This window comes from Rhinopithecus bieti, unplaced genomic scaffold (assembly GCF_001698545.2).
Source record: "Rhinopithecus bieti isolate Rb0 unplaced genomic scaffold, ASM169854v2 scaffold_32081, whole genome shotgun sequence".
Taxonomy (NCBI): domain Eukaryota; kingdom Metazoa; phylum Chordata; class Mammalia; order Primates; family Cercopithecidae; genus Rhinopithecus; species Rhinopithecus bieti.
Genome location: NW_016814436.1, coordinates 2504997 through 2531593, shown reverse-complemented (window position 1 = coordinate 2531593; position 26597 = coordinate 2504997). Strand labels below are relative to the sequence as shown.

The window sequence follows — 26597 nt, the reverse complement described above, 5'->3', positions numbered from 1 at the left end:
TTGTTGGGTTTGGCCAATGTAGAGCCCCAGTAGGACACTGGAGGGAAAGAAGGAGGAGGGTGAGGTTGGAGCATTTATCCCCTTGGCACCCAATTTGAATCTAGCTGAATTGACTGAAAGTCCTACTCTCATGTCTGTCTCTGTAGGGCTCTTTTCTTCTGGGTTTGATACCCACTTTCTTTCCTAGTTCCTTCAGGCCTAGGGGTGGAAACAGCCACTCTGTTAATAGCCCTGGGATACTACACTCTATTTTCCCATGTGGTTTCCCTGCACTCTGCCCATACCTTCATAAGTTGTCCCTCTATTAAATCCCTTACTATGGTTTCCTGCTGGGATCCTGACTGATACAGTGATCTTATCCAGTTTCATGGCATTAAATAGCAACCATATGCTCATAGTTCCCAAATTCATGTTTCTAGCCTACACCCATTTCCTGAACTGCAGGCTTTTACATCTAGCTGCCTGTTAGACTTGATTGTGTAATGTATGTCTCCAGTTCCTGATCTTTCTTCTAAACCTGTCAAGGGGAACTCTATCCTTCTAGTTGTTCGGGACAAAAATCTTGACATTATTCTTGACTCTTCTTTTTGTCACCCCCTTATGTAATCTGATGTAGAATCTGGCCACTTCTCACTACCTCCACTACTATTCCCCTGGTCCAACTCCCATCAACTCTCATCCCTGATAACCTGCCAGCTGGTCTTCCTGCTTCTGCCTTGGCCTTCTTTCATTCTATTTTCAACATAGTGGTCACTTGCTCCTGAAAATCTCCCAATAGCTTCCCATTTCAGAATAAAAGCCAAAGTCCTTGCCATGACCTAAAAGGCCATACATGGTCTGCCTCCCAGCCCCATTACCTTTGTGACCTCATTTTTTACTCTGTCCCCCTCACTTACCCAGCTCCAGTTACTCTGGGCCTCCTTACTGCTTTAACACTGTCTCCCTGGCTAGAATGCTTCTCCCAGATATTTGCATGGCCAACTCCCCCATCTCCTAAAGTCTTTGTTCAAACATCTTCTTAATGGCTTACCCTAACTACCATATTTAAAATTACAAACTGACACCCCGGGCAGCATTTCCGACCCCTTCCCTTGCTGTGTTTCCTTTTCCCATCACACTTAACATCTTCTAATATACTGTATAATTTACTTATTTTATTTTGTAATTATCATACTGTAAAATTGAATTTTTTCCCTTAAGGTATGCAGCTGTATGAATTTGGACACATACATAATTTATAATACCTACATAAATTCTTGTAACTGTCACCACAATCAGGATACAGGACCGTTCCATGGTTTCAGAAAACTCTGTTGTGCTACCCCTTTATAATCATATCCTTTCTTACCCCTAACCCTTAGAAACCACAGAATTTATTTTTTTTATTTTTATTTATTTATTTATTTTTGGTCAAGACAGTCTTGCTCTGTTGCCCAGGCTGGGGTGCAGTAGCACATTCTCAGCTCACTGCAACCTCTGCCTCCCAGGTTCAAGCCTCCTGCCTCAGCCTCCTGAGTAGCTGGGATTACAGGCGTGCGCCACTATGCCTGGTTAATTTTTGTATTTTTAGTAGAGGTGGGGTTTCACCATGTTGGCCAGGCTGGTCTTGAACTCCTAACCTTAAGTGATCTGCTCACTTTAGCCTCTCAAAATGCTGGGATTACAGGAATGAGCCATGGTGCCTGGCCAGAAACCACTGAATTTTTTGTCATATAGTTTTTTCTTTTCAATAATGGGATCATATAACTTTTGAGACTGGTATAATGCCTTTCAGATTCATCCAAGTTACTGAGTTATAAATAGTTCATTCCTTTTTATTTCTGAATAGTGTTCTATTCTATAGCTGTATCACAGTTTATCCATTCGCCATTGAAGGAAATTTGGGTTGTTTCCAGTTGTGGTACTTACGAATAGAGCTGCTAAGAACATTAGTGTACAGGCTTTTGTGTGAATGTAAGTTTTTATTTCTCTAGAATTTCATTAAATTTTTAATTACATTATTTTTTGCATACTTTATTCACTGACTAATAATTCTACGTCCCTAAAACAGTTCCTGGTATATAGCAGGAGCTCAATAAATTAGTGAATATGCTATGTTATTTTAGAATGAAGAGGGAGAGTGAAAGAGTCACCCTGAACTCATTCAAGGTTCATGTCACCAGACTGTAGACTACAGTCTACTGAAACCCCAAATGGCCAGGAGACTTGAGCTGAAAGACACCTGCAAGTTGAGAATGTAAAAGGCTTTTTACTCAAAGTAAAGCAATTCCTTCCTCATGTTTTTGGTGGTCATTTATCAGGCTCCTGACTTGAGAGAGGAGCTTGGGATGAGGTTGGATAGAATCCTCCTGAGAGAATACTTTAACAGTGACTGTCAGCATAACTCATTCCTGTGCAGAATGCACAGCCAGATCTTCCACTCTGAGAATAATCCAGGAACAAACTTGCTTGCAAAAGCAGGGAAAATAATGTTGTGTGACTAACTTAGTTTCACTTAAACTCATAATAAAGAACACCAGTTGGGACATGAAAAAGGTAAGAGTTAGAGATAAAGAGGAACATAACGATTATATGAGAAGTTGATGTTTATAAAATAGGTTGATCCATTTATCCAAATATGTGTGTTTGCAGCCATAGGCTGTGTCTGCGCTATTATGTATCTTTTTGGATAAGGTTTTTTTTTGTTTTGTTTTGTTCGTTTTTTTTTTTGAGACAGAGTTTTGCTCTTGTTGTCCAGGCTGGAGTGCAATGGCATGACCTTGGCTCACTGTAACCTCTGCCTCCTGGGTTCAAGCAGTTCTGCCTCAGCCTTCCAAGTAGCTGGGATTACAGGCACCCACCACCACACCCGGCTAATTTTGTATTTTTATTAAAGATAGGTTTTCGCCATGTTGGCAAGGCTGGTCTCGAACTCCTGACCTCAAGTGATCCACCTGCCTCGGCCTCCCAAAGTGCTGGGATTATAGGTGTGAGCCACTGTGCCCAGCCTGGATAAGCTTCTTTTTTTTTTTTTTTTGACGGATTCTCACTTTGTAGCCCAGGCTGGAGTACAGTGGCACAATCTCAGCTCACTGCAACCTCTGCCACCTGGGTTCAAGCGATTCTCCTGCCTCAGCCTCCCCAGTAGCTGGGATCACAGGTGCCTGTCACTGCACCCGGTGAATTTTTATATTTTTAGTAGAGATGGGGTTTCACCATCTTGCCCAGGCTAGTCTTGAACTCCTGACCTCATGATCCACCCACCTCAGCCTCCCAAAGTGCTGGGATTACAGGCATGAGCCACCATGCTCAGCCCCGGCCTAGATAAGCTTTAAAAAGCCAGGGTGGGCATGGCGGCTTAGGCCTGTAATCCCAGCACTTTGGGAAAGGCCGAGGTGGGCGGATCACTTGAGGTCAGGAGTTGGCAAGCAGTCTGACCAACATGGTGAAACCCCGTCTCTACTTTAAAAAAAAAAAAAGCCACTTAACAGGTGGGGTGCAGTGGCTCATACCTATAATCTCAGCACTTTGGGAGGCCAAGGCGGGTGGATTGTTTGAGCTCACCAATTAGACACCAGCCTGGGCAACATAGCGAAACCCTGTCTCTACTAAAAATACAAAAATTAGCAGAGTATGGTGGTGTGCACCTGTAGTCCCAGCCACTCAGGAGGCTAAGAAGGGAGGATGGTTTGAGCCCAGGAGGCAGAGGTTGCAGTCAACTGAGATCACGCCACTGCACTTCAGCCTGGGTGATAGAGCCAGACCTTGTCTCAAAAAAAAAAAAAAAAAAAAAAAGCCACTTAACTAGCGTTCAGTTTAAAATCAGATGCTGCCTCATACTCCAAACATGGAACTCTTCATAACCTTATTCATTAGAGCTTAGAATTCAGTAAGAATCAGTTGGATTCTGGATCCCATCCAGTGCATTATAGTATTTGAAGCCTCAACAAGATTTCAGTTTACAGGTCTTTCATGTTTAAAGTTTGAGCAAAAGGCTGGTTGGTGGCTCATGCTTGTAATCCCAACGCTTTGAGAGGCTCAGGTGGGAGACTTGCTTAAAGCCAGGAGTTTGAGACCAGCCTGGGCAAAATAGCAAGACCTTGTCTCTACAAAAAATTAAAAAATTAGCCAGATGTGTTGGTGTGTGCCTGTAGTTGCAGCTACTCAGGAGGCTGAGGCAGGATCACTCGAGGCCAAAAATTTGACATTACAGTGAGCTATGATTGTGCCACTGCACTCCAACCTGGGGGACAGAGTGAGACCCTGTCTCAAAATAAAATTAAGATAGAGTTTGAACAAGGCTACAAAATAAGTTTTCTTCATTTCTTAAATAACTTTTAAAATAAATGCTATGGACTTACAAAAATTTTAAATATACACAACGACATAAAGAAAAAAATGCAATCCTACACCTGTATATAAGCACTATTGATATTTTGATAGTACATGTGTACAGTACATGCATGTGTTTTTGTCACTGTAAAGAAGAGAAGGGATCACAGTAATGCTTTTGGGGTGGGAGGAAGCCCCCTTCACATTCAGTAAAAGGGATACATGAGACCGGGCGCGGTGATTCACGCCTGTAATCCCAGCACTTTGGGAGGCTGAGGTGGGCACATCACGAGGTCAGGAGATCAAGACCATCCTGGCTAGCACAGTGAAACCCCGTCTCTACTAAAAATACAAAAAATTAGCCAGGCGTGGTGGCGGACGCCTGTAGTCCCAACTACTCGGGAGGCTGAGGCAGGAGAAGGGCGTGAACTCAGGAGGCGGAGCTTGCACTGAGCCGAGATCACACCACTGCGCTCCAGTCTGGGCGACAGAGTGAGACTCTGTCTAAAAAAAAAAAAAAAAAAAAGAGGCGGATACATGAATGGAAGAAAGAAAATTAGCTTCAGCATCGGAACACTCCAAACAGTTTGTAAACATCAGTGTTTGATTAAATATTTTGAGGATTATCTTCAACTATCAGGAAAAATGAAATGATTCTGAAATATGTTGTGGGTTCTGAGTTGAACTGAAAGCTCCATGTGGGGGTGTAAAGGCTCTGCTTATCCAGCCACGTGTCCAGGTTAAGGTCTTTTTTTTTTTTTTTTTTTTTGAGACGGAGTCTCGCTCTGTCGCCCAGGCTGGAGTGCAGTGGCCGGATCTCAGCTCACTGCAAGCTCCGCCTCCCAGGTTCACGGCATTCTCCTGCCTCAGCCTCCCGAGTAGTTGGGACTACAGGCGCCCGCCACCTCGCCCGGCTAGATTTTTTTTGTATTTTTTAGTAGAGACGGGGTTTCACCGTGTTAGCCAGGATGGTCTGGATCTCCTGACCTCGTGATCCGCCCGTCTTGGCCTCCCAAAGTGCTGGGATTACAGGCTTGAGCCACCGCGCCCGGCCTAAGGTCTTAACATAGGACTGAAACAGAAGACTGTTAACTTTTCGCCATTCTCAGACTTCAGGTACATTAGAAACAGATGTCCATCCACAGCTCTTCTGCCATTATGGATGGCTAATTAGATGGGGGTATGGACTGCATTGCCATCAACTCAGATAAAATTCATTGCTCTGTTAATAAGGCAATACATAAATTGTATGCGTATGTCTGTTTTTGTTTTAGGACGTGTGTAGTAATCAGTTCAGTGATGCTACTGTGTGATTGAATGAACTTCTGAGTAGATCATTAAGGGTTCTTTTCTAACCACTATATTATTCAATAATTCATTTAGAATGTCTTTAATTTCCTCCAGTTGGTAGCCCAGTAGTGTACTGCCTTAAATGTTCAAAAAGCATGCCTCTGCCATTTGCAGTACCTGAAACCTTAGGAATTTCTGCCAGAGTTCTTCAAAGCATAAAGCTAAAAAGTATGTGTTGAAATGCCTGAGTCAACTGCTCGAGGGATATACTGACTGCACTCCTGCTGATTTTTCTAGGGTTAAAAAAATCTCCTTGGTGACCTGAGGCAGCTAGCTTTTACTCTACCCAGAAGCACATGTATTATAACTATGCACAAAAAGCACAGAGATATACTACATCTAAATGCTAGCATTGGAATTGTTATATTTTCTATTATTATACTTAATTTCAGTAAATCTCTGTGTGTGTGTGTGTGTGTGTGTGTGTGTGTGTTTGAGACGGAGTCTTGCTCTGTCACCCAGGCTGGAGTGCAGTGGTGCGTTCTCGGCTCACCGCAAGCTCTGCCTCCTGGGTTCACGCCATTCTCCTGCCTCAGCCTCTGGAGTAGCCGGGACTGCAGGTGTCCACTACTACGCCTAATTTTTTTTTTTTTTTTTTTTTTTTTAGTAGAAACGGGGTTTCGCCATGTTGGCCAGGATGGTCTCGATCTCCTGACCTTGTGATCCGCCCACCTCGGCCTCCCAAAGTGCTGGGATTACAGGCGTGAGCCACCACGCCCGGCCTAGTAAATATTTTAAAATAATGTATAAGAAAATAACTTTAACTCTTCTACTGATTACCATTAACATTTTTTAACTCTTCTCTAACTTTCTAATTTAGGGAAGGAAAAAGAAAGGTACCTACTGTATTTATTGAATGTTTAGTATGTGCCTGAAATTTTTATTTGCTTAGTGTTACACTCATTTTGTAGATGAGGACCTCAGAACAGTTAAGGGTGGTCACATAGCTTTGAGTAGCAAGCACAGTTAGGATTTGAACCAGGTCTTCTTGATTCCAAAGGCATCTCTATGACCACATCATGCTGTAGAATTAGCTATCAACTATTAGGCCAATAAAAGACTATCATCAACCTTATTAAATAAAAAAAACCAAGGCGCAGCACAATAAGCATAATATACTACCATATGTATGATCAGATATACATCCACGTGTATGTGTTTACTTTCATACATACTTAGCATACCAGGCATTTCTTTGAATGGTTGCCTCCAGGAATGGAGACAGGGTAGCTAGAAATCTGGACTTTTATTATAAAACCTTTTATACCTCTTGAGTTTTGTTTTATGTGCATATTTTACCTGTTCACAGGAGAAACTGTGTGTACCACTGTGCCCAGCCAGTTTGTCTAGTTTTTGAAACAAGAACACCATGCCTCAAGTGACAGTAATTGTAGTCATGACTGAAGTAAAAGAAGAGTTTCATGAGTTTTAAAATTGAACTTAAAAAAGCTTCCTATTTACTAAAAGCTTGATTTTCATTTGGGGCTACATTAATGGAAATAGAGTATTTTGAACAAGCAAGGGGGATCAGTTGAGTTGGCTTTGTGTTTATTAGATCATACCTTATCTTGAATATGCTTTATTTTTGCACTTTTAAGAACTGTAATGATTTTAAGAACTGTAATGACCTGTTTACATAGCTGTCTCCCCTGTAAGGCTGGGCATTCCTTGAGGGATAGAATCCATGGCTCATTTGCCCTCGTGTCTTTACTAGCTAGCCTAATTCCCAACACTTGATAGGTAGCTAATAAAAGTTGATTGAATTGAATGGAAATAGAAATACTTAGCTTAATATGGGGAGGAGAGAGAAGAGAAAAATCTGTCTTCAGATAATTACAGAGTTCTCATGTAAAAGAGAGATTAAGTTTGTTTTATGTGACTTGAGAAGACAGGGAACCAATGGGTAGAAGTATGGAGAAGTTTCTAAAGGTTGAGTCATCTAAAGCCTAGATGGGTCTTTGAATCTATCTCCAGCGGATTCATGGCTCTTTAACTTACTTTTTTTCCCCCACTTTTTTTTTTGTTTGTTTGTTTGTTTTTGAGGCAGAGTCTTGCTCTGTTGCCCAGACTGGAGTGCAATGGCACAGTTTCGGCTTACTGCAACCACTGCCTCCCGGGTTCAAGCAGTTCTCCTGCCTCAGCTTCCTGAGTAGTTGGGACTACAGGCACGTACCACCACGCCCACCTAATTTTTTGTATTTTTGGTAGAGATGGGGTTTCACCATGTTGACCAGGCTGGCCTCGAACTCCTGACCTCAAGTGATCCGCCTGTCTTGGCCTCCCAAAGTGCTGGGATTACAGGTGTGAGCTACCACGCCCAGCCATTTCCCCCACTTTGTTATAGATATAGCATGTATATGAATACTTTAGTTATCATTTATTATAGGAAGCAAAATTACTAACCTTCTTTGATTTTTTTGTTCATAGTCAAGTTCATCCGAGAAGTAACACCATATATCAAGAAGCCATCATTAGTATCAGATCTGCCATGGGAAGGTGCAGCCCCCCAGTCACCAAGCTTTAGTGGCACTGAGGACTCTGGTTCGCCAAAACACCAGAACAGCACCAAAGACAGGAAGATCACCCCTCTCAAAATGTGCTTTGCTGCTAGAAACCTAAGCATGCCGGATCTGGAAAACAGGTGAGGTGTACCTAACAAGAACATCACACCTACAGCTTTACAAACTTAAGGACATGTTGCAGTATTATATGACTGTTAACTCAATTATACAGAGGAAAACATCAGTCTGAGGTGAGAGATGCATTTTTGGAGTTCCACATTTTAAGTTATTCTACATATATACGTGTATATGTGTAGAAAAAATTTTGGAGAGGCACACAAGAAACTGTTAATGGCTTTACCCCTAGGTTGTCAAATAAGATTAAAGGAGAGAAAGAAAGAGGGGGCATCTTCTCATTTTATATCTTTCCGTAATGTTATTACTTTTTTCACTATGAATACGTATTACTTTATAATTGAAAGAATTCTTGTTAAAGAGAAATTTTTAAGTATCTCCTTAGATGGAAATTCCTTAGACTGTAGGTAGTATAGAGTTAGAGATCTGCATTATGGTTTTGGCTGAATCAACCAGCAACGTGACTCTGGCAAGTTAGCTCCCCTTGACCTCAGTTTCCTCATTTGCAAAATGAGAAAATCAGATTGGATGATTTCTGATGTCCCTCCTAGTTTATGTGTTCTATCTATAACTTTGTCTTCATTAACTCAATAAAGTGGCACTGGTAGACCAAATGTTAGGTTAGAGATTAGGGGAAAAAATAAGATGAAAATAACTTGCCCAAAGACATAGTTAAGGACAGACTTTTTATAATGTGTTTTCACTATTATGGTCTCCTCTGATCTTAATGCACAGCCAGGTGCCTGATCAGGATGGAGTGGAGCACAGAAGACACCAAGAAACTGAATAGCCTCTTTGGGTTTTTAAGGCCTCCTTGGGTATTTAAGGCTTCAAAGCTTCTGCTCTGTAGTATATTACATGGTTTGCTGGAATGAACTGAGCTCTGCAGTCAGATAGATCTTGGTTTGAATCCCAACTAGGTCACCTGCTCAAAATAAGGTTCTGAGCAAGTCCCTTCACTTCTATACACCGCCATGTCATCATCTGTAAAAAAAAGGGATAATGATACTTAGTGTGCCAATTAAATGAGATGATACCTGTAAAGGCCCTTACACAGAGCCAAGCACATACAGTTGGTTCTCAAGAAATAGTATTTTTAAGAAGTCTTAACTCTGCTGGGCACAATGGCTCACACCTGTAATCCCAGCACTTTGGGAGGCCAGGGTTAGAGAACTGCTTAAAGCTAGAATTTAAGACCAGCTTGGGCAACATAGTGAGACCCCGCCTCTACAGCATTTTTTTTAAAAATTAGCCAGACTTACTGGCATGCACCTGTAGTCCTAGCTACTTGGGAGGCTAAGGTGGGAGGATCACTTGAACCCAAGAGTTCAAGGCTGCAGTGAGCTAGGATTGTGCCACTGCACTGTAGCCTGCGTGACAGAACAATATCCTGTCTCTTTAAAAAAGAAAAGTCTTAACTGACTACTATGTAAACACATTTTGAAAATTATATTCTGATATATTTAAATTGTTGCTTTGTTTTAAAAGTTCGAGACATTGTAGAAATTACTTTGTGCTACGTATAGGTTTATTCCTGGAAGGTTGTATATATGTTGAATCATCTAAGTGCAACACAGCTTGATCTTTAAAGAAATTTTGTATTCTTTTCATAAAGTAAGAATTTAATTTGGGCTGGGAGAGGTGGCTCACTCCTGGAATCCCAGCACTTTGGGAGACCGAGGCAGGTGGATCACTTGAGGTCAGGAGTTTAAGACCAGCCTGGCCAACACGGTGAAACCCTGTCTCCACTAAAAATCCAAAACTTAGCCAGGCGTGGTGGCAGGCACCTGTAATCCCAGCTACTTGAAAGGCCGAGGCAGGAGAATTGCTTGAACCTGGAAGCAGAGGTTGCAGTGAGCCAAGATTGCGCCACTGCACTCTAGCCTGGGTGACAGAGCGAGACTCTGTCTCAAGAAAAAAAATTTAAAAATAAATAAATAAATAAATAAAATAAATGAGATACATTTGAGCCAGACATGGTGGTGGCTCACACTTAGCTCAGTACTTTGGGAGGCTGAGGCAGGAGGATTGCTTGAGGCCAGGAGTTTAAGACTAGCTTGGGCAATATAACAAGACACATCTTTACCGAAAAAAAAAAAGAAGAGAGAGAGAAAAAGAGATACATGTATAAGCGCCTTGGTCTTGTAATCATGGGCTTTTTTTTTTTTTTTTAAGTTAGGGACCATAGAGAATTAAGTAGAATAGAGAAACAATGTGATAAAGAAAAACAAATTACAACTACATTTGTCAACTAGCTGTCAGGCTGAGAAAAGTACAGAGTCAATTTTGTTATAAATCATTTCTTCTTTTTTTTTTTTTTTTTTTTTTTTTTTTTGAGACAGGCTTCCCTCCCATCGCCCAGGCTAGAGTACAATGGCATGGTCTCAGCTCACTGCAACCTCTGCTTCCTGGGCTCAAGTAATTCCCCTGCCTCAGCCTCCCAAGTAGCTGGGACTACAGGTACATGCCACTGTGCCCAGCTAATATTTGTATTTTTTGTAGAGAAAGCGTTTTGCTACATTGCCCAGAGTGGTCCTCAACTCCTAGATTCCAGCAATCTACTCACTTTGGTCTTCCAAAGTGCTGGGATTACAGGCATGAGCCACCACGCCTGGCAATAAATCATTTCTGAGAATAGGTACCTATAGTGCTGCTGATGTAGCTGGGTATTGAAGAAAAAGGCAAAACGTTAGAAAATTTCTATAGAAACCCAGGGTTGTGGGAGTGGGCAAAGATGGAAAGAAGATGATATGACTTGGCTGTATTGCTAAATGTTGTGCTACTTCATCATTCACTAAGGATTGAAGTCCAGTAACCTTGGTCTTTGTTAAAACTTGGGGGCTGAATTCTCTGACATATTTATACGCTAAAGACATTTGGTGACTGTTAGATGTGAAATAGATCTTCAGAACCAAATGGAGAGGGCAGTTTGGGGCTACCAGAGTTGTGCTATTATACCTTCCTTTTCAGTAAATGATCAGTCTACTTGACCATGGCATACTATATAAGGAAAGGTCTTAGAAGATCCACGCCAGTTTTGAGATTCTCAGTCTTAATGCTTCAAAGCAACTTGTTCTAATTTTACTTAAGATATCAAAATTTGGCAGGGTGCAGTGACTCACACGTGTAATCCCAGCACTTTGAGAGGCCAAGGCAGGTGGATCACTTGACATCAGGAGTTTGAGACCGGCCTGGCCAACACGGTGAAACACCATTTCTACTAAAAATACAAAAATTAGCCAGATGTGGTGGTGCACGCCTGTAATCCCAGCTATTTGGGAGGCTGAGATAGGAGAATTGCTTGAACCCAGGAGGCAGAGGTTGCAGTGAGCCAAAATTGTGGCACTCTGCAAGACTGTGTCTCAAAAAAAAATATTTTTTAAATAAAAAATTTTGCACATGATTTGCTTTTTGTAAAATATAAGTTGGAAGAGATTCAAGGTTATTCCTATGATGATACCTCTTATACTTGCATTTCCATGTGCTTTTTAGACATAAGGGAAATAGGATTACAAGGAGTTTGCAAAAATATGCATAACTTCGGCTATACTCATGAGAATATGAACATCTGTGTGTCTTGGCAGAAAAAATGTACAGAATCATTAACTAATTAGACCTCAGTTATGAGAGAAGATAGAAGTTAGGAAGATAGGCTTCGTAATGTTGGTCAGGCTACTTGTTTTCCACAAGCCTTGCATTTCCCCTGTATAAAATAAGATTATAGGAGGATTAAATAAGACAGTAATTATAGAATCAGTAAGTTCTCAAGTTATTATTATAGGCATTGTTAGTGTCCTTGTGACCTTAAATAAGTTCCTTAATTTCTCTGGCCCCCTGTTTTCTCTGTCTGTAGAATGGTCGTAATATCTGCTCGACTATATACTTTAGAATGAGAATAAATAATAATCTATAAAATAACTTGGGGCAGGGGGCTGGTGACTGTAATCTCAGCACTTTGGGAGACCAAGGCGGGCAGATCACTTGAGGCCGGGAGTTTGTGACCCTGTCTCTACTAAAAATAACAAAAAATTGCCCAGGCATGGTGGCACACACCTGTAATCCCAGCTACTCAAGAGGCTGAGGCATAAGAATCACTTGAACCTGGGAGGTGGAGGTTGCAGTGAGCCGAGATTGTGCCACTGCACTCCAGCCTGGACACTCCAGGTGACAGAGTAAGATTCTGTCTCAAAAGAAATAAAATAAAATAAAATAATAAAATAACTTGGAGCTCATTGGTCCTTAAATTTATCTCAGCTCTGTTAAAGGAAATATCCATTTGTTTATCCTTTTTTTATTGATGGTCACTTGAACAATTTCTAGTGTAGAGTTAGTATTAATAAAGTCACTGAATATTTTTGTACTTTCCTTTTTTTTTTTTTCTTCTGGTTTAAAGGCCTCAGAAACTTTTTCATTTCTGTGGCGTAAATTTGTGGGAGTGGAATTGCTAGGTCAAAGGATAGGTGCATATTTAGTTAAAAAAAAAAAAAAAGAAAACTAGTCCAGGCGCGGTGGCTCATGCCTGTAATCCCAGCACTTTGGGAGGCTGAGGCAGGCAGATCACCTGAGGTCAGAAGTTCGAGACCAGCCTGACCAACATGGAGAAACCCCGTCTCTACTAAAAATATAAAATTAGCTGGGCGTGGTGGCTCATGCCTATAATCCCAGCTACTCGGGAGGCTGAGGGAGGAGAATCACTTGGACCCAGTAGGCGGAGGTTACGGTGAGCCGAGATCGCACCATTACTTACACTCCAGCCTGGGCAACAAGAGTGAAACTCCGTCTCAAAAACAACAATAACAATAGCAACAAACTGCCAGGCTGGGCACAGTGGCTCATGCCTGTAATCCCAGTACTTTGGGAGGTCGAGACTGGTGGATCACCTGAGGTCAGGAGTTTGAGACCAGCCTGGCCAACATGGCGAAACCCCATCTCTACTAAAAATAAAAAAAAAAATAAGACAAACTGCCAGACTTCCTTCCAAAGTAATTGTGCCATTTTGTGCCATTTTATGTTCCCGCCATTATATGAGAGTTTTCATTGTTTCACATCCTCACCAAAATTGATGGTATCAGTCTTTTTAATATTTACCTTTCTGGTGGGTGCATAGTGGAATCTTTTTGTGGCTTATCCTTCATTCTTATCTAAAGCCTTCACTTTCTAAACCAAAAATGTGTTTGATATTGGAGGGAAATGCCTTTTTTTTCTGCTTTACTACTTTGATTTGGTTCCATAGAGCTGAGAAAAAGTAAAAAGTGCTAATGATCAGAATGAGTAAGTACAGGGGAAGAAGAATTTTACTCCCTTCCTCTACCTTGAGTTTTCAAGACCTTATTTGGTGCATCTTGATGCATCTGGTAATTATAAGTATTTCATTTTGGAAAGCAAACACTTAATAAATAATGATGAAGTCCAAGGAGAGAACACAAGCCCCTTCCTTAGCAATCAGTATTGTAGGCAGTGTGAAGTTTAGGAAGAACAAGGTGTTCTTAAATACTCCTTTTGGGGCCGGGCGCAGTGGCTCACGCCTGTAATCCCAGCACTTTGGGAGGCCGAGGCGGGCGGATCAGGAGGTCAGGAGATCGAGACTATCCTGGCTGACACAGTGAAACCCCGTCTCTACTGAAAAAAAAATACAAAAAAATTAGCCGGGCGTGGTGGCGGGCGCCTGTAGTCCCAGCTACTGGGGAGGCTGAGGCAGGAGAATGGCGTGAACCTGGGAGGCGGAGCTTGTAGTGAGCCGAGATGGCGCCACTGCACTCCAGCCTGGGTGACATAGCGAGACTCCATCTCAAAAAAAAAAAAAAATTACTCCTTTTGGAAATGTAAATCCATGTTCTTTGCATTGGTTCACAGTGCCTCAGTCATCTTCACATTGGCTATTTTCCATGTAAAAGGTAAATTTTGCCTTTATAATGTATAAAATTATATGATTATTACTAAGTTGAACACTTAAGTTATATCAAAGACTTTGCTAAACAGGAGAAATAAGCTAGACTTACAGAATCCTGTGTACCTAAACATTGATTTGATTCATCTGATCAAAATCTTCATTGCATTTCTCAGAAAATCCTCAGTGGTTTGACAAGAGGCCAAAACTTCAGACATTATAGCTGTCTCCTCTTCTCCCTTGTGGACCCGAATGATTACTGGCAGACTGCCTCCATATTTTTATTAGCAAAGTTTTCATTGGAATTTTCTTTTAAAATAGCAGTAGCCTTTACAAATTACTTTGTCTCATTTGTCAGTTTTAATGGTTTCTTCAAAGGTGGACTCTTTTGGATCCTAGACACATCAGTCCTATTTTGGAGCTTCTTTTCTGTTTCTTCTAATTTAATTTTCTATTTCACAATCCCTTTTCAAGAAAAATTGCAAAATTTTTATTTTCATAAAAAACTGGCTGATCACAGTGGCGCACGCCTGTAATCCCAGCACTTTGGGAGGTCAAGGCGGGCGGATCACTAAGTCAGGAGATCGAGACCATCCTGACTAACACAGTGAAACCCCGTCTTTACTAAAAATACAAGAAATAAGCTGGGCATGGTGGTGGGCGCCTGTAGTCCCAGCTACTCGGGAGGCTGAGGCAGGAGAATGGCGTGAACCCAGGAGGCGGAGCTTGCAGTGAGCCCAGATGGCGCCACTGCACTCCAGCCTGGGCGGCAGAGCAAGACTGTGTCTCAAAAAACAAAAAAAAAACTGGTTAACTGTCAGTGGGAAATAACTTACTGTCTATTCTCATATTTTTTCAGCCCAGTGGTCCCGGTATCTACTTGTGTTTAATCAGGCTTAGTTTTATTTTATAACAGATTTATTTTCCATTCTTCTAGTTTTTAATAACTAGGATCTGAGACATCAGGATTTTCAGAAGTTAGACTGTGTCAAAGGAAAAATGTCTGAGAGATTGTCCTAGAAACTGTATGATGTGTAAAGACTTTCAGAAGGTGAACATTCTGTGCCTCAAGAAGGATGAACTGATTCCTATCTGTAGTCCTAAGTAGGTCAGTAGGAGGAGTGAAGGAAATTTCTGGTCAAGGTTTTGCGGCTGAACTTTAGCATGTGCTTAAAAGATGTTATACTGGTTACAGTGCCAAAGCAGCTAGATGGAAATAAATAGTCCCTCTAGAAAATAGCCTGATATACGATCTGAAATAAGAGCATCATTGCGTCCCCCACCCAGTTTCGTGGGATGAGGTAGATTCTGAATCTTTTGCTAGAATGAGGGTGGGGAAGTCACTGGCCACTGGGTGTGGGGAATGCTGACAGGCTTTCAACCATACCACGCAGAGGAGTGCTGCATGCTTTACTCCCACTTCCAGAGGTAACTGGTACCACCGCTTCCCCGGCCTCTTAGGGATTCTCCAACATGGATTGGCTGGGATTTCGCTCTTTCCACTTTTCTTAAGTCAGCTAAGTCATTTAACTCCTCTGTTTACTAGCCTCCAAAATTTTGTTATAGTGACTCCTCTCCTGTTCTCCTTGGATTTGTAAGATTATACTTTTAAAAAAAATCCCCCGGCTGGGCGCGGTGGCTCACGCCAATAATCTCAGCACTTTGGGAGGTCGAGGCAGGCGGATCACGAGGTCAGGGAGATTGAGACCATCCTGGCCAGCATGGTGAAACCCTGTCTCTACTAAAAATTAGCGAGGCCTGCTGGCAGGCGACTCGGGAGCCTAAGGCAGGAGAATGGCGTGACCCCGGGAGGTGGAGCTTGCAGTGAGCCGAGATGGCGACACTGCACTCCAGCCTGGGTGAAAGAGCGAGACTCCATCTCAACCAAAAAAAAAAAAAAAGCATGTGGGGGCCAGGCACGATGGTTCATGGCTATAATCCCAGCAGTTTGGGAGGCTGAGGCAGGTGGATCACCTGAGGTCAGGAATTTCAGACCAGCCTGACCAACATGGTGAATTCCCGTCTCTACTAAAGATACAAAAACTAGCCGGGCATGGTGGCACATGTCTGTAATCCCAGCTGCTCGGGAGGCTGAGGCAGGAGAATCACCTGAACCCAGGAGGTGGAGGTTGCAGTGAGCTGAGACTGCGCCATTGCACTCCAGCCCAGGCAACAAAAGGTAAACTCTATCTCAAAAAAAAAAAAAAAAAAAATTGAGTGGGGGCCGGGCGCAGTGGCTCATGCCTGTAATCCCAGCACTTTGGGAGGCCGAAGCGGTCGGATCATGAGGTCAGGAGTTCAAGACCAGGCTGGCCAACATTGTGAAACCCCGTCTCTACTAAAAATACAAAAATTAGCCGGGCATGGTGGCAGGCGCCTGTAGTCCCAGCTACTGGAGAGGCTGAGGCAGGAGAATTGCTTGCAACCGGAAGGCGGAGGTTGCAGTGAGCTGAGATCAGCCACTGCCCTCCAGCCTGGGAGAAAGAGCGAAACTCCGTCTCAAAAAAAAAAAAAAATTTTTTTTGTAGAGATGGGGTCTCACTTTGTTGCCCAGGCTGGTCTCAAACTCCTGGCCTCAAGTGTTTTCCCTGCCTCAGCCTCCCAAAGCGTTGGGATTACAAGCGTGAGTCACTGTACTTGACCTAATTTTTTTGAATTGTGGTAAAATACACGTAACATAAAATTTCTTAATCATTTTTAAGTGTACAGGTCGGAAGTGTTAAGTATATTCATATTTTGTACAACCAATGTCCAGAAATTTTCTTCTTGCAAAACTAAAATTCTCTACTCATTAAAAACTTCCCTATTTCACCCTTCCTTCAACTCCTGGCACCTACCATTCCACTTTCTGTGAGTTTGACTGCTCTAGATACTTCATAAAAGTGGGTTCATACGTTATTTCTTCTTTCGTGACTGGCTTATTTTACTTAGTATAATATCCTTAATGATGTGTGTTGTAACGTGTTAGGATTTCTTCCTTATTAAGGGTGAATAATGCCATTATATGTATATACTACGTTTTGTTTATCCATTCATCCATTGATGGACATTTGGGTTGCTTCCACCTTTTGGCTATTATGAATGATGCTGCTATAAACATGGGTGTACAAATGTCTCATAAAATTATTTTTTAAGTTGATTGTTTTGATCATGTTGCCCTCCTATTGAGAATCCTAAGTGATTCTATGTTATTAATAGATTCTATGTTATTAATAATTCTATGTTACCAATTAAGGCCAGGTGCAGTGGCTCACCCCTATAATCCCAGCACTTTGGGAGACCGAGGCAGGCAGATCACTTGAGGTCAGGAGTTCGAGACCAGCCTGGCCAACATGGTGAAACCCTGTCTCTACTACAAATACAAAAATTAGCCAGGCTTGGTGGTCTGTGCCTGTAATCCCAGCTACTTGGGAGGCTGAGGCAGGAGAATTGCTTGAACCCGGGAGGCAGAGGTTTCAGTGAGCTGAGATTATGCCACTGCACTTGAGCCTGGGCGAAGAGCAAGACTCCATCTCAAAAAAAAAAAAAGTTACCAATTAATATTCAGACTGAATCTGCTGTTCAAGACCCTCTAAATTCTGGAACAAAGCTACCTCTTAATTTACTTAGGGGAAATCAAATAAAGAGCTCATCAGAACTGTGTCTAAATAAAAAGCAAATAGCTTAAAACTTGGTATCTAAAGGTTTTCCTCTGAGTAATATGAACTTTCAAATAGACTTTTCTAAAGCCTTTTGGCTGTTCACAACTCTTATTTTATGTCTTCTATTTTCTAGAACTTTTGTCCTATTTTGCTGTTACCATAGAACTTTGACAGTATATAAAAGATGGATAGACTGGCAGGTAGGCCTGGAAGTAGCTAGATGATCTACTTTTTTCATCACTGTATCTCCAGTATCAGTGCCTAGCACAATATTTGGCATATAGTAGGTGCTCAATAAATGTTTATTTAAGAAAGTATAGACCAACCAGAATTAAAATGAAAATGAATATTTGCAATACAAAATATGACAACTTGAAGTATTTGGAATTATAAAGGGTTTAGAAACTGTGACAAAAGAGCTTCAAAGCAGAAATGCTAGTGTACTTGTAAATTGCTTATCTTTTTGACACGTGGCATAGAATCTGATGATAGTGCCTTTAGGCAACAAAAACTGTCTTCAGAAAATAATGTAAAGAAAACTCTCTCCCTGGTCATTGGCGGTTGCAATTGTAGCCGACGGGAAAAACACTCCTAATGCTTTTTTTTTTTTTCATTGAAAGAATGGGTTCACAGCATAGAATATATATTATTTATTAATTTATTTATGGACTTTAAAATCACTTGCAAAACTTGATTAAAACACAAAACAATATTCAAAGATTGCTGTTATAAAAGAATTCCAAGCGGGGCGCGTTGGCTCAACCTGTAACCCAGCATTGGGAGCGAGACGGGCGATCAACGAGGTCAGAGAGATCGAGGACCATCTGGCGAAACGGGGAAACCGCGTTCTACTAAAAAATAAAAAAAAAAAAAAAAAAATAGCCGGCGAGTGGCGGCGCTGTAGCGCCAGCTACCAGAGGCGAGGAGGAGAATGGCGAAACCGGGAGCGAGCTTGCAGTGAGCGAATCCGGCCACGCACCCAGCCTGGCGCGACAGAGCAAGACCTCTCAAAAAAAAAAAAAAAAAATTTGTGTTCAATGTATATTTTAAATATTTTAACTGTTTTCTTTTTTTTTTTTTTAGACGGAGTCTCGCTCTGTCGCCCAGGCTGGAGTGCAGTGGCCGGGTCTCAGCTCACTGCAAGCTCCGCCTCCCAGGTTTATGCCATTCTCCTGCCTCAGCCTCTCGAGTAGCTGGGACTACAGGCGCCCGCCACCTCGCCCGGCTAGTTTTTTGTATCTTTTAGTAGAGACGGGGTTTCACCATGTTAGCCAGGATGGTCTCGATCTCCTGACCTCGTGATCCGCCCGTCTCGGCCTCCCAAAGTGCTGGGATTACAGGCTTGAGCCACCGCGCCCGGCCAACTGTTTTCTAAAGGTTACTTTTGAAATATAGATTGTTCTCGGTGAGCATTAACTAATACAGAACAGTCATAGTGTTGATCCCTTAACTGTTTTTCTACCGTAACTCACTGGATGAGTAATCATATAAAAGTACCCAAACACAGTTCTAAATTTCCATAAAGAGTAATAATCTGCTAATTTTCTTTTTTCTTTTCTTTTTTTTTTTGAGAGGAAGTCTCGCTTTGTCACCCAGGCTGGAGTGCAGTGGTGCGATCTTGGCTCACTGCTACCTCTGACTCCTAGGTTCAAGCGATTCTCCTGCCTCAGCCTCCTGAGTAGCTGAGATTACAGGTATGTGCCACCACGCATGGCTAATTTTTGTATATTTTAGTAGAGACGGGGTTTCACCATGTTGGCCAGGCTGGTCTCAAACTCCTGACCTCAGGTAATCTGCCCATCTCAGCCTCCCAAAGTGCTGGGATTACAGGCGTGAGCCACCATGCCTGGCTGCTAATTTTCTCTTTATTGCACATAATGTAAATTTCAGTTCATTATTTGGCAGTAGACATTTTTAAGCTGGCACTACTTTATACCAGAATTTCCTAAATGTTTAAGAGTATCAGTTCCTTCTTTGCAGTGTGCCTATGCGGTTCAGCAAGCATGCTTTTCATTTCTTAGACATAGAAATTAAGGCAAAATGATCTACTGTAGACTACAGTAAGTTCCCTCAGCTTATTACTTTAATACTGAAATGACAGATCCAGCAGTTGGTGTTTCTTTAATTTTTTCTCAGGTTCAGTAACTAGCCCAAGTTGGTCTTTCTGATTTTTTAATATTTATTTATTTATTTATTTATTTATTTGAGACAGAGTCTCGCTCTGTCACCCAGGCTGGATCTTGGCTCACTGCAACCTCCACCTCCCTGGTTCAAGCAGTTCCCCTGCCTCAACCTCCCAAGTAGCTGGGATTACAGGCACCTGCCCCCACGCCCGGCTAAATTTTTTGTATTTTTGGTAGAGTCAGGATTTCACTATGTTGGCCAGGCTGGCCTCAAACTCCTGATCTCCAACAGTCCACCTGCCTTGGCCTTCCAAAGTACTGGGATTACAGGAGTGAGCCACCGCGCCCGACCTCTGATTTTTATCTTTCCATATGTTGTTTTCTTTGGAATTGAGCTCTAGGGAATTAAGAGAAAGTATCTTTTTTTTTTTTTTTTTTTTTAAGACAGAGTCTCGCTCTGTCACCCAGGCTGGAGTGCAGTGGTGTGATCTTGGCTCATTGCAACCTCCACCTCCCAGGTTCAAACTATTCTCCTGCCTCAGCCTCCTGAGTAGCTGGGGTTACAGGCACCCACTACCATGCCCGGCTAATTTTTTGTATTTTAGCAGAGATGGGGTTTCACTGTGTTGCCCAGGCTGGTCTCGAACTCCTGAGCTCAGGCAATCCGCCTGCCTTGGCCTCCCAAAGTGCTGGTATTACAGTCGTGAGCCACTGTGCCTGGCTGAGAAAGTATCTTTATTTGAGTATACAGATGTGTTTGAAAATGCTAAGTTAAAATAGATTTGCAGTTATGTATTTTAAACCTGGCAGGTTTGGTGACTTCTGTCCTAGCTCACTTTTTTTTTTTCTTTTTCCACACAGATTGATAGAGCTACATTCTCCTGATAGCAGGAATACGTTGATCCTACGCTGCAAAGATACAGCCACAGCACCCTCCTGGTTGGTAGCTATCCACACCAACATAATGGCTCTCCTCCCACAGGTGTTGGCTGAACTCAACGCCATGCTTGGGGCAACCAGTACAGCAGGAGGCAGTAAAGAGGTCAAGCATATTGCCTGGCTGGCAGAACAGGTAGGCGGGGAGGCAGGTATCACCTGGTTCCCATTCAGAGCCAGGATGGTTCCTCATTTTACATATCTGCAATACTTAACATGCAGTTACGTCCTGGATATCTAGCTTGCAGATCTTTTGTTTTTCGGTCTTTTGTTTCACCTCCCTTTTTCTCCTTCTACCTTTGGCTATTTGTTGCTAATTATCCACTCAACCAGAAGTAACTGGCATAGTAATCACTAACATACTATTACTAAAAAGAAGTTCTTATTACCATGTCTATCCTTAATGACAGAGGATAATTTTCATGATTTTAGATCAGGGTCAGCTAACTTTTTCTGTAAAGGGCAAGATAGCATCACAACTACTTGATTCTTCTGTTGTAGCAAGACAACTGTAATAGGCAATAGGAAAATGAATGGGTGTGACTGCGTTTCAGTAAAACTTTATTTACAAAAACAAGTAAACTGGTGGTTGGGTGGATCTGGCCAAGGGGTCATAGTTTCCCAACCCTTGTTCCCGACTGGAAGAGCTTCTAGGGGCAGCAGGCTGTAGTTGATTCCCCTGGTCTGGGAAAAGTATAAAATATACAAACGATTTTATAAGTAGACAGAGGTACAATTGTCTTCCATAACTGAAAAGTGAAAAAAAAAGAAACAAGAAAGCCTGAGTAGATGTTGAGTGAAAGGAAAAGAAGAACTTGAAAGCCCAAGTTATTTTAGATCCCAGGTTTGACAAAAGGAGAGTAAAAGTTCTATGTGACATTATGTTACATCTTTTTTCTTCACCATCAGCTAGGCTAGAGGGGCTTGAAAGAAAAGGACCGGACTAGGGGGTTCAGAGATGAGTGTTTAAGTGCTAGCTCTGTTTTCACTGCTTTTGAGTCTTTTGAAACTTACGTTTTGAATCCTAGTTGTGTGTGCAAAGGGCCAGGGAGTGGACTAAATAACTGGTTCCCAAATACAGCAGAATCAGCACAGGAAGGATTTTGTTCTTTCAGTTTTGATTTTTTTTTTTTTAAGTACAGTTTCCTACTGGTTCCCACCTTCCGACCCAACATAGTTCTAACTTTTTTTTTTAAGTCAAGGTTGATTTTATTTATTTGAGGAGGATATTGTCCTCAAAGCAGTTCTGATGTGGTAGATCTGTGGTGGTGCCTGGTGATCTTGGCGGTACGAAGTAATTGTGGTAATTGAGGGGCCAATTTTGGTCACCAGCAAGAGTAATTTTTTTATTTTATTTTTTGCCACTTCTCAACTTTTTATGAACATTTCAAATAAAATTATAATAAATGAGAATGTAATATTAGTACAGTGATCATTTCTATAAAGCATAATTAAAATAACTAACAACTGAGTGAAAGTCATGGTATAAGTACTTATGACTTTGAAAATTTTAACATTTTAGTTGTGTTTATCATTGGTTCTATATTTTATATGCTAGTTGAAAACCTGAATTGAATGGTAATTGTTCTGTGCTTCTGGCATTGTTCAAAATCCTCATGATTTTAAAAAGGTAACACATTCACATGGTTGAAAAATCAAACAAAAAATTAATGGGTCAAAAGTCTTGCCCTCATTCCTGTTACCTATCCACCTGTTATGCCCTTTGCCCTGGAAATGTAACAACTCTTATTCCTTTCTATTGAATCTTTTGAGAGTTTCTTTATGCAAATAAAAAGAAAATATGAGGCAGGATGTGGTAGCTCATACCTGTAAAACCAACACTTTGGGAGGCTGAGGTGGGAGGATCGCTTAAGACCAGGAGTTTGAGACCAACCAGGGCAATATGGGAAAACCCCATCTCTACAAAAAATTAACAACTAAAAAAAAATTAGCTGGGTTCTTTCACACATGCACTGTCCAGATCCTTTGGCTCCTATGTCCAGGTAGATCAGATAAGGGTATCAACATTATCTGCATATATTCAGTTCTTAAGTTTCTGACAGTAAATAGTAAAACTTTGGTTAGTAAGGGATTTATCCAAAGGTTCACATCAGTTCCTAAGTTTGGATATTGAGAGTTCAGAGGGTAGGGGATATTTCCCTTTTTTTTTTTGGAGATGGAGTCTCGCTCTGTCGCCCAGGCTGAAGTGCGGTGGCGCGATCTCGGCTCACTGCAAGCTCCACCTCCTAGGTTATTGATACTAATTTTTATATGACTGATTTTACCCTTTAACTGGTTATATTGGTTTTTTTTTTTGTTTGTTTGTTTTGTTTAATTTCCATGTTCACAGTGGTATTTTTAAATTGGCAAATAGTTATGTATATTTATGGGATACAATATAATGTTTTGATACATGTATACATTGTGGAATGCTCAAATCAGGCTAATCAACATATCCATCACCTCAAATATTTATCATTTCTTTGTGGTAAAAACATTTAAAATTTTTTCTTTTAACGTATTTTGAAATGCAATTTATTTTTTTGAAATGAGGTCTCACTCTGTCGCCCAGGCTGGAGTGCAGTGGTGTGATCTTGGCTCACTGCAACCTCTGCCTCCCGAGTTCAAGTGATTCTCCTGCGTCAGCCTCCTGAGTAACTGGGATTACAGGCACATGCCACCACACCCAGCTAATTTTTGTATTTTTAGTAGAGACGGGATTTCACCATGATGGCCAGACTGGTGTCAAACTCCTGACCTCAGGTCATCCACCCGCCACACCCTCCCAAAGTGCTGGGATTACAGGTGTGAGCTACTATGCCTGGCCAATATATTATTTTTAACTATAGTCACCATACTATGCAAAAGATTACCAGAATTTATTCATCCTGTTTAATTGAAACTTTGTACCATTTGACCAACATCTTCACTTTCCCCATTTACGCCTTACCCCAGCCACTGGGAACCACCAGGGTCTCATTCTTTCACCTGGGCTGAAGTGCAGTAGTGTAATCATGGCTCACTGCAGCCTCAACCTCCTGGGCCCAAGCAATCCTCCCACTTCAGTCTCCTGAGTAGCTAGGACTACAAGCACGTACCACCACACCAGGCTAATTTTAAAGTTATTTTTTGTAGAGATAGGATCTCACTGTGTTGGCCAGGCTGGTCTCAAACTCCTGGGCCCAGGTCATCTTCCCAGCTTAGCCTCCCAAAGTGCTGGGATTATAGGCATGAGCCACTGTGCCCGGCCTGGGTATGTTCTTTTTTTTTTGAGACGGAGTTTAGTGCTTGTTGCCCAGGCTGGAGTGCAATGGTGCAGTCTTGGCCCACTGCTACCTCTGCCTCCTGGGTTCAAGTGATTCTTGTGCCTCAGCCTCTTAAGTAACTGGGATTACAGGCGCGCACCACCATGCTCAGCTAATTTTGTATTTTTAGTAGAGATGGGGTTTCACCATGTTGGTCAGGCTGATCTCAAACTCCTGACCTGAAGTGATCACCTGCCTCAGCCTCCCATAGTGCTGGGATTATAGGCGTGAGCCACTGTGCCCTGCCGGTTATATTCTTAAAGGGAGATTTTTTTGAGTCCACCAAATGGAGGACATGTATTATCTATTAAATGAGTTTTTTTAAGCATTTGAGTATTTTTTTTAACTTTGTATGCCAAGACTTTTTTATTTTAGTGATATATACAAAATAAATGTAATTTCTTTTTTCTTTTTTTTTTTATTTGAGACAGAGTCTCACTCTGTCTGGAGTGCAGTGGTGCTATCTCGGCTCACTGCAAGCTCCGCCTTCCGGGTTCACGCCATTCTTCTGCCTCAGCCTCCTGAGTAGCTGGGACTACAGGTGCCCGCCACCAAGCCCGGCTAATGTTTTGTATTTTTAGTACAGACAGGATTTCACCATGTTACCCAGGATGGTCTTGATCTCCCGACCTGGTGATCCGCCCGCCTAGGCCTCCCAAAGTACTGGGATTACACGTGTGAGTCACCGCACCTGGCCAATAAATGCAATTTTAATCACTTAAGTTCTTCCTTATCACTGAAATATGTGCTTTTCTTTATTCTTGAGCGTCTTGAATCATCTGATGTTGAGGGACCTCCTGAACTGGATTTTCTTTTTTTCTTCTTTTCTTCCTCCTCAGTTTTGGCTTGCTGGAATGCTGTGGCATAAGGCTGTCAAGAGTAGGATTCTCCGCTTAATCTTCACTGTCTTCTACTTCTGCAGTTTCTTCTACTGGTTCAGGAACTTCCTTTTTTTTTCTTTCTTCTTTGGAGGTTCACGTTCTTCAAGCATATTTTTCAGACAAGCATAACTTAGGTGTCCACTTTTCCCACAAACATAACACTTAGATTCATCAAAGTAGTTCTGCCTTTGGGTGAACTCGGCTGCTCTTCTGTTGTCAATAGTGATGCTTGCCTTTATCACTCTACCAAATAACTGTTTTTTATTGCCCTAGTACTGTTTTGTGCAGAGTATTTTATCCAAAAATAAAATAAATGCAACCTCTTTACTCTTTCTGGTATCTTGATATTTCATTATAGTAACCTTTACAACTTTGCCATGCTTGGAAAATATGCAGTATAAGTCGTTATTTGTCAGGGAATGGGTGAGGTGGATACATGCTCTGTGCTTTTACTTGGAGCCAACTCACCACTCATGTCTTCAGGTGGGGCAGACCCAGGAGACCAGAAGAGCGAGAGCCCTTGGTTTAGCTGGGGCTAAACCCTGACTTTTTTGCCCCTCACAATGGCCTTGGCATCACAGGTCCTAGGAAGGGTCAGGTGCAGAGACAAGAAAGTAGCAGCAGCAGTGCCTCTTTGCGACTGTGGGAGATCCAGGCCTGGGCATTAATGAGAAAAGCCAAAGGCCGGGTACCGTGGCTTGTGCCTGTAATCCCAGCTTTTGGGAGGTAGACGAGAGGAACGCTTGAGCCCAGGAATTCAAGACCAGCTTAGGTAACAAAGTGAGACCCCATCTTTACACAAAAATTTTTTTTAAATTACCTAGGAGAGATGGTGGGCACCTGTGGTCCCAGCTTTTCAAGATTCTGAGGTGGGAGAATCACTTGATCCCAGGAGTTTGAGGATGCAGTGAGTCTCGTGAGCCTACAGTGAGTGTTCGTGCTACTGCTCCCTAGCCTGGGGAACAGAGTAAGACCCTGTCTCAAAAAAAAAAGAAAAAAAAAATGAAGCTGTGCATGGTGACTCACACCTGTAATCCCAGCACTTTGGGAGGCTGAGGCAGGCAGATCATGAGGTCAGGAGATCGAGACCATCCTGGATAACAGAGTGAAACTCCATCTCTACTAAAATATAAAAAAGTAGCCAGGCATGGTGGCATGTGCCTGTAGTCCCAGCTACTTGGGAGACTGAGGCAGGAGAATGCTGTGAACCCGGGAGGTGGAGCTTGCAGTGAGCCGAGGTCGCGCCACTGCACTCCAGCCTGAGCAACAGAGCAAGACTCCATCACAAAAAAAAAGAAAAAAAGAAAAGGCAAGACAGCCAAGGAAGGTTTATTTTAACAGTTACTACTTGATGCCTTTTAACTCTCAAAGTGCATAAAGACTCAAGTTAGGATCATATACATTCAGTTGGTATTAGTGTAATTAGTTATTTACTTTTTGCTGTCCATTTTTTATTGTAATAATAAAATAAAGAACCAGAAGTACATTGCCTGTGAAAAGGGATTAAGGTATTTGGGAAATGAATAA

At 42.0% G+C, this 26597-nt stretch overlaps 1 protein-coding gene and 1 pseudogene across 3 annotated transcripts in view; one reads left to right on the top strand and one right to left on the bottom strand.

Moving 5' to 3' along the window:
- LOC108514504 (vacuolar protein sorting-associated protein 4A) overlaps positions 1–26597 on the top strand; it is a 136232-nt gene that overhangs the window by 49498 nt on the left and 60137 nt on the right. For 2 of the 3 annotated variants that reach the window (XM_017850767.1, XM_017850766.1), the window contains 2 exons: positions 8089–8302; positions 20810–21020. In XM_017850767.1, the coding sequence (XP_017706256.1) occupies positions 8256–8302; positions 20810–21020 (258 nt within the window). In that variant the 5' untranslated portion in view covers positions 8089–8255. The remainder of the gene's footprint in view (positions 1–8088; positions 8303–20809; positions 21021–26597) is intronic. The other variant, XM_017850768.1, reaches the window with a different exon arrangement.
- On the bottom strand, positions 24904–25771 carry LOC108514475 (zinc finger CCHC-type and RNA-binding motif-containing protein 1 pseudogene; annotated as a pseudogene).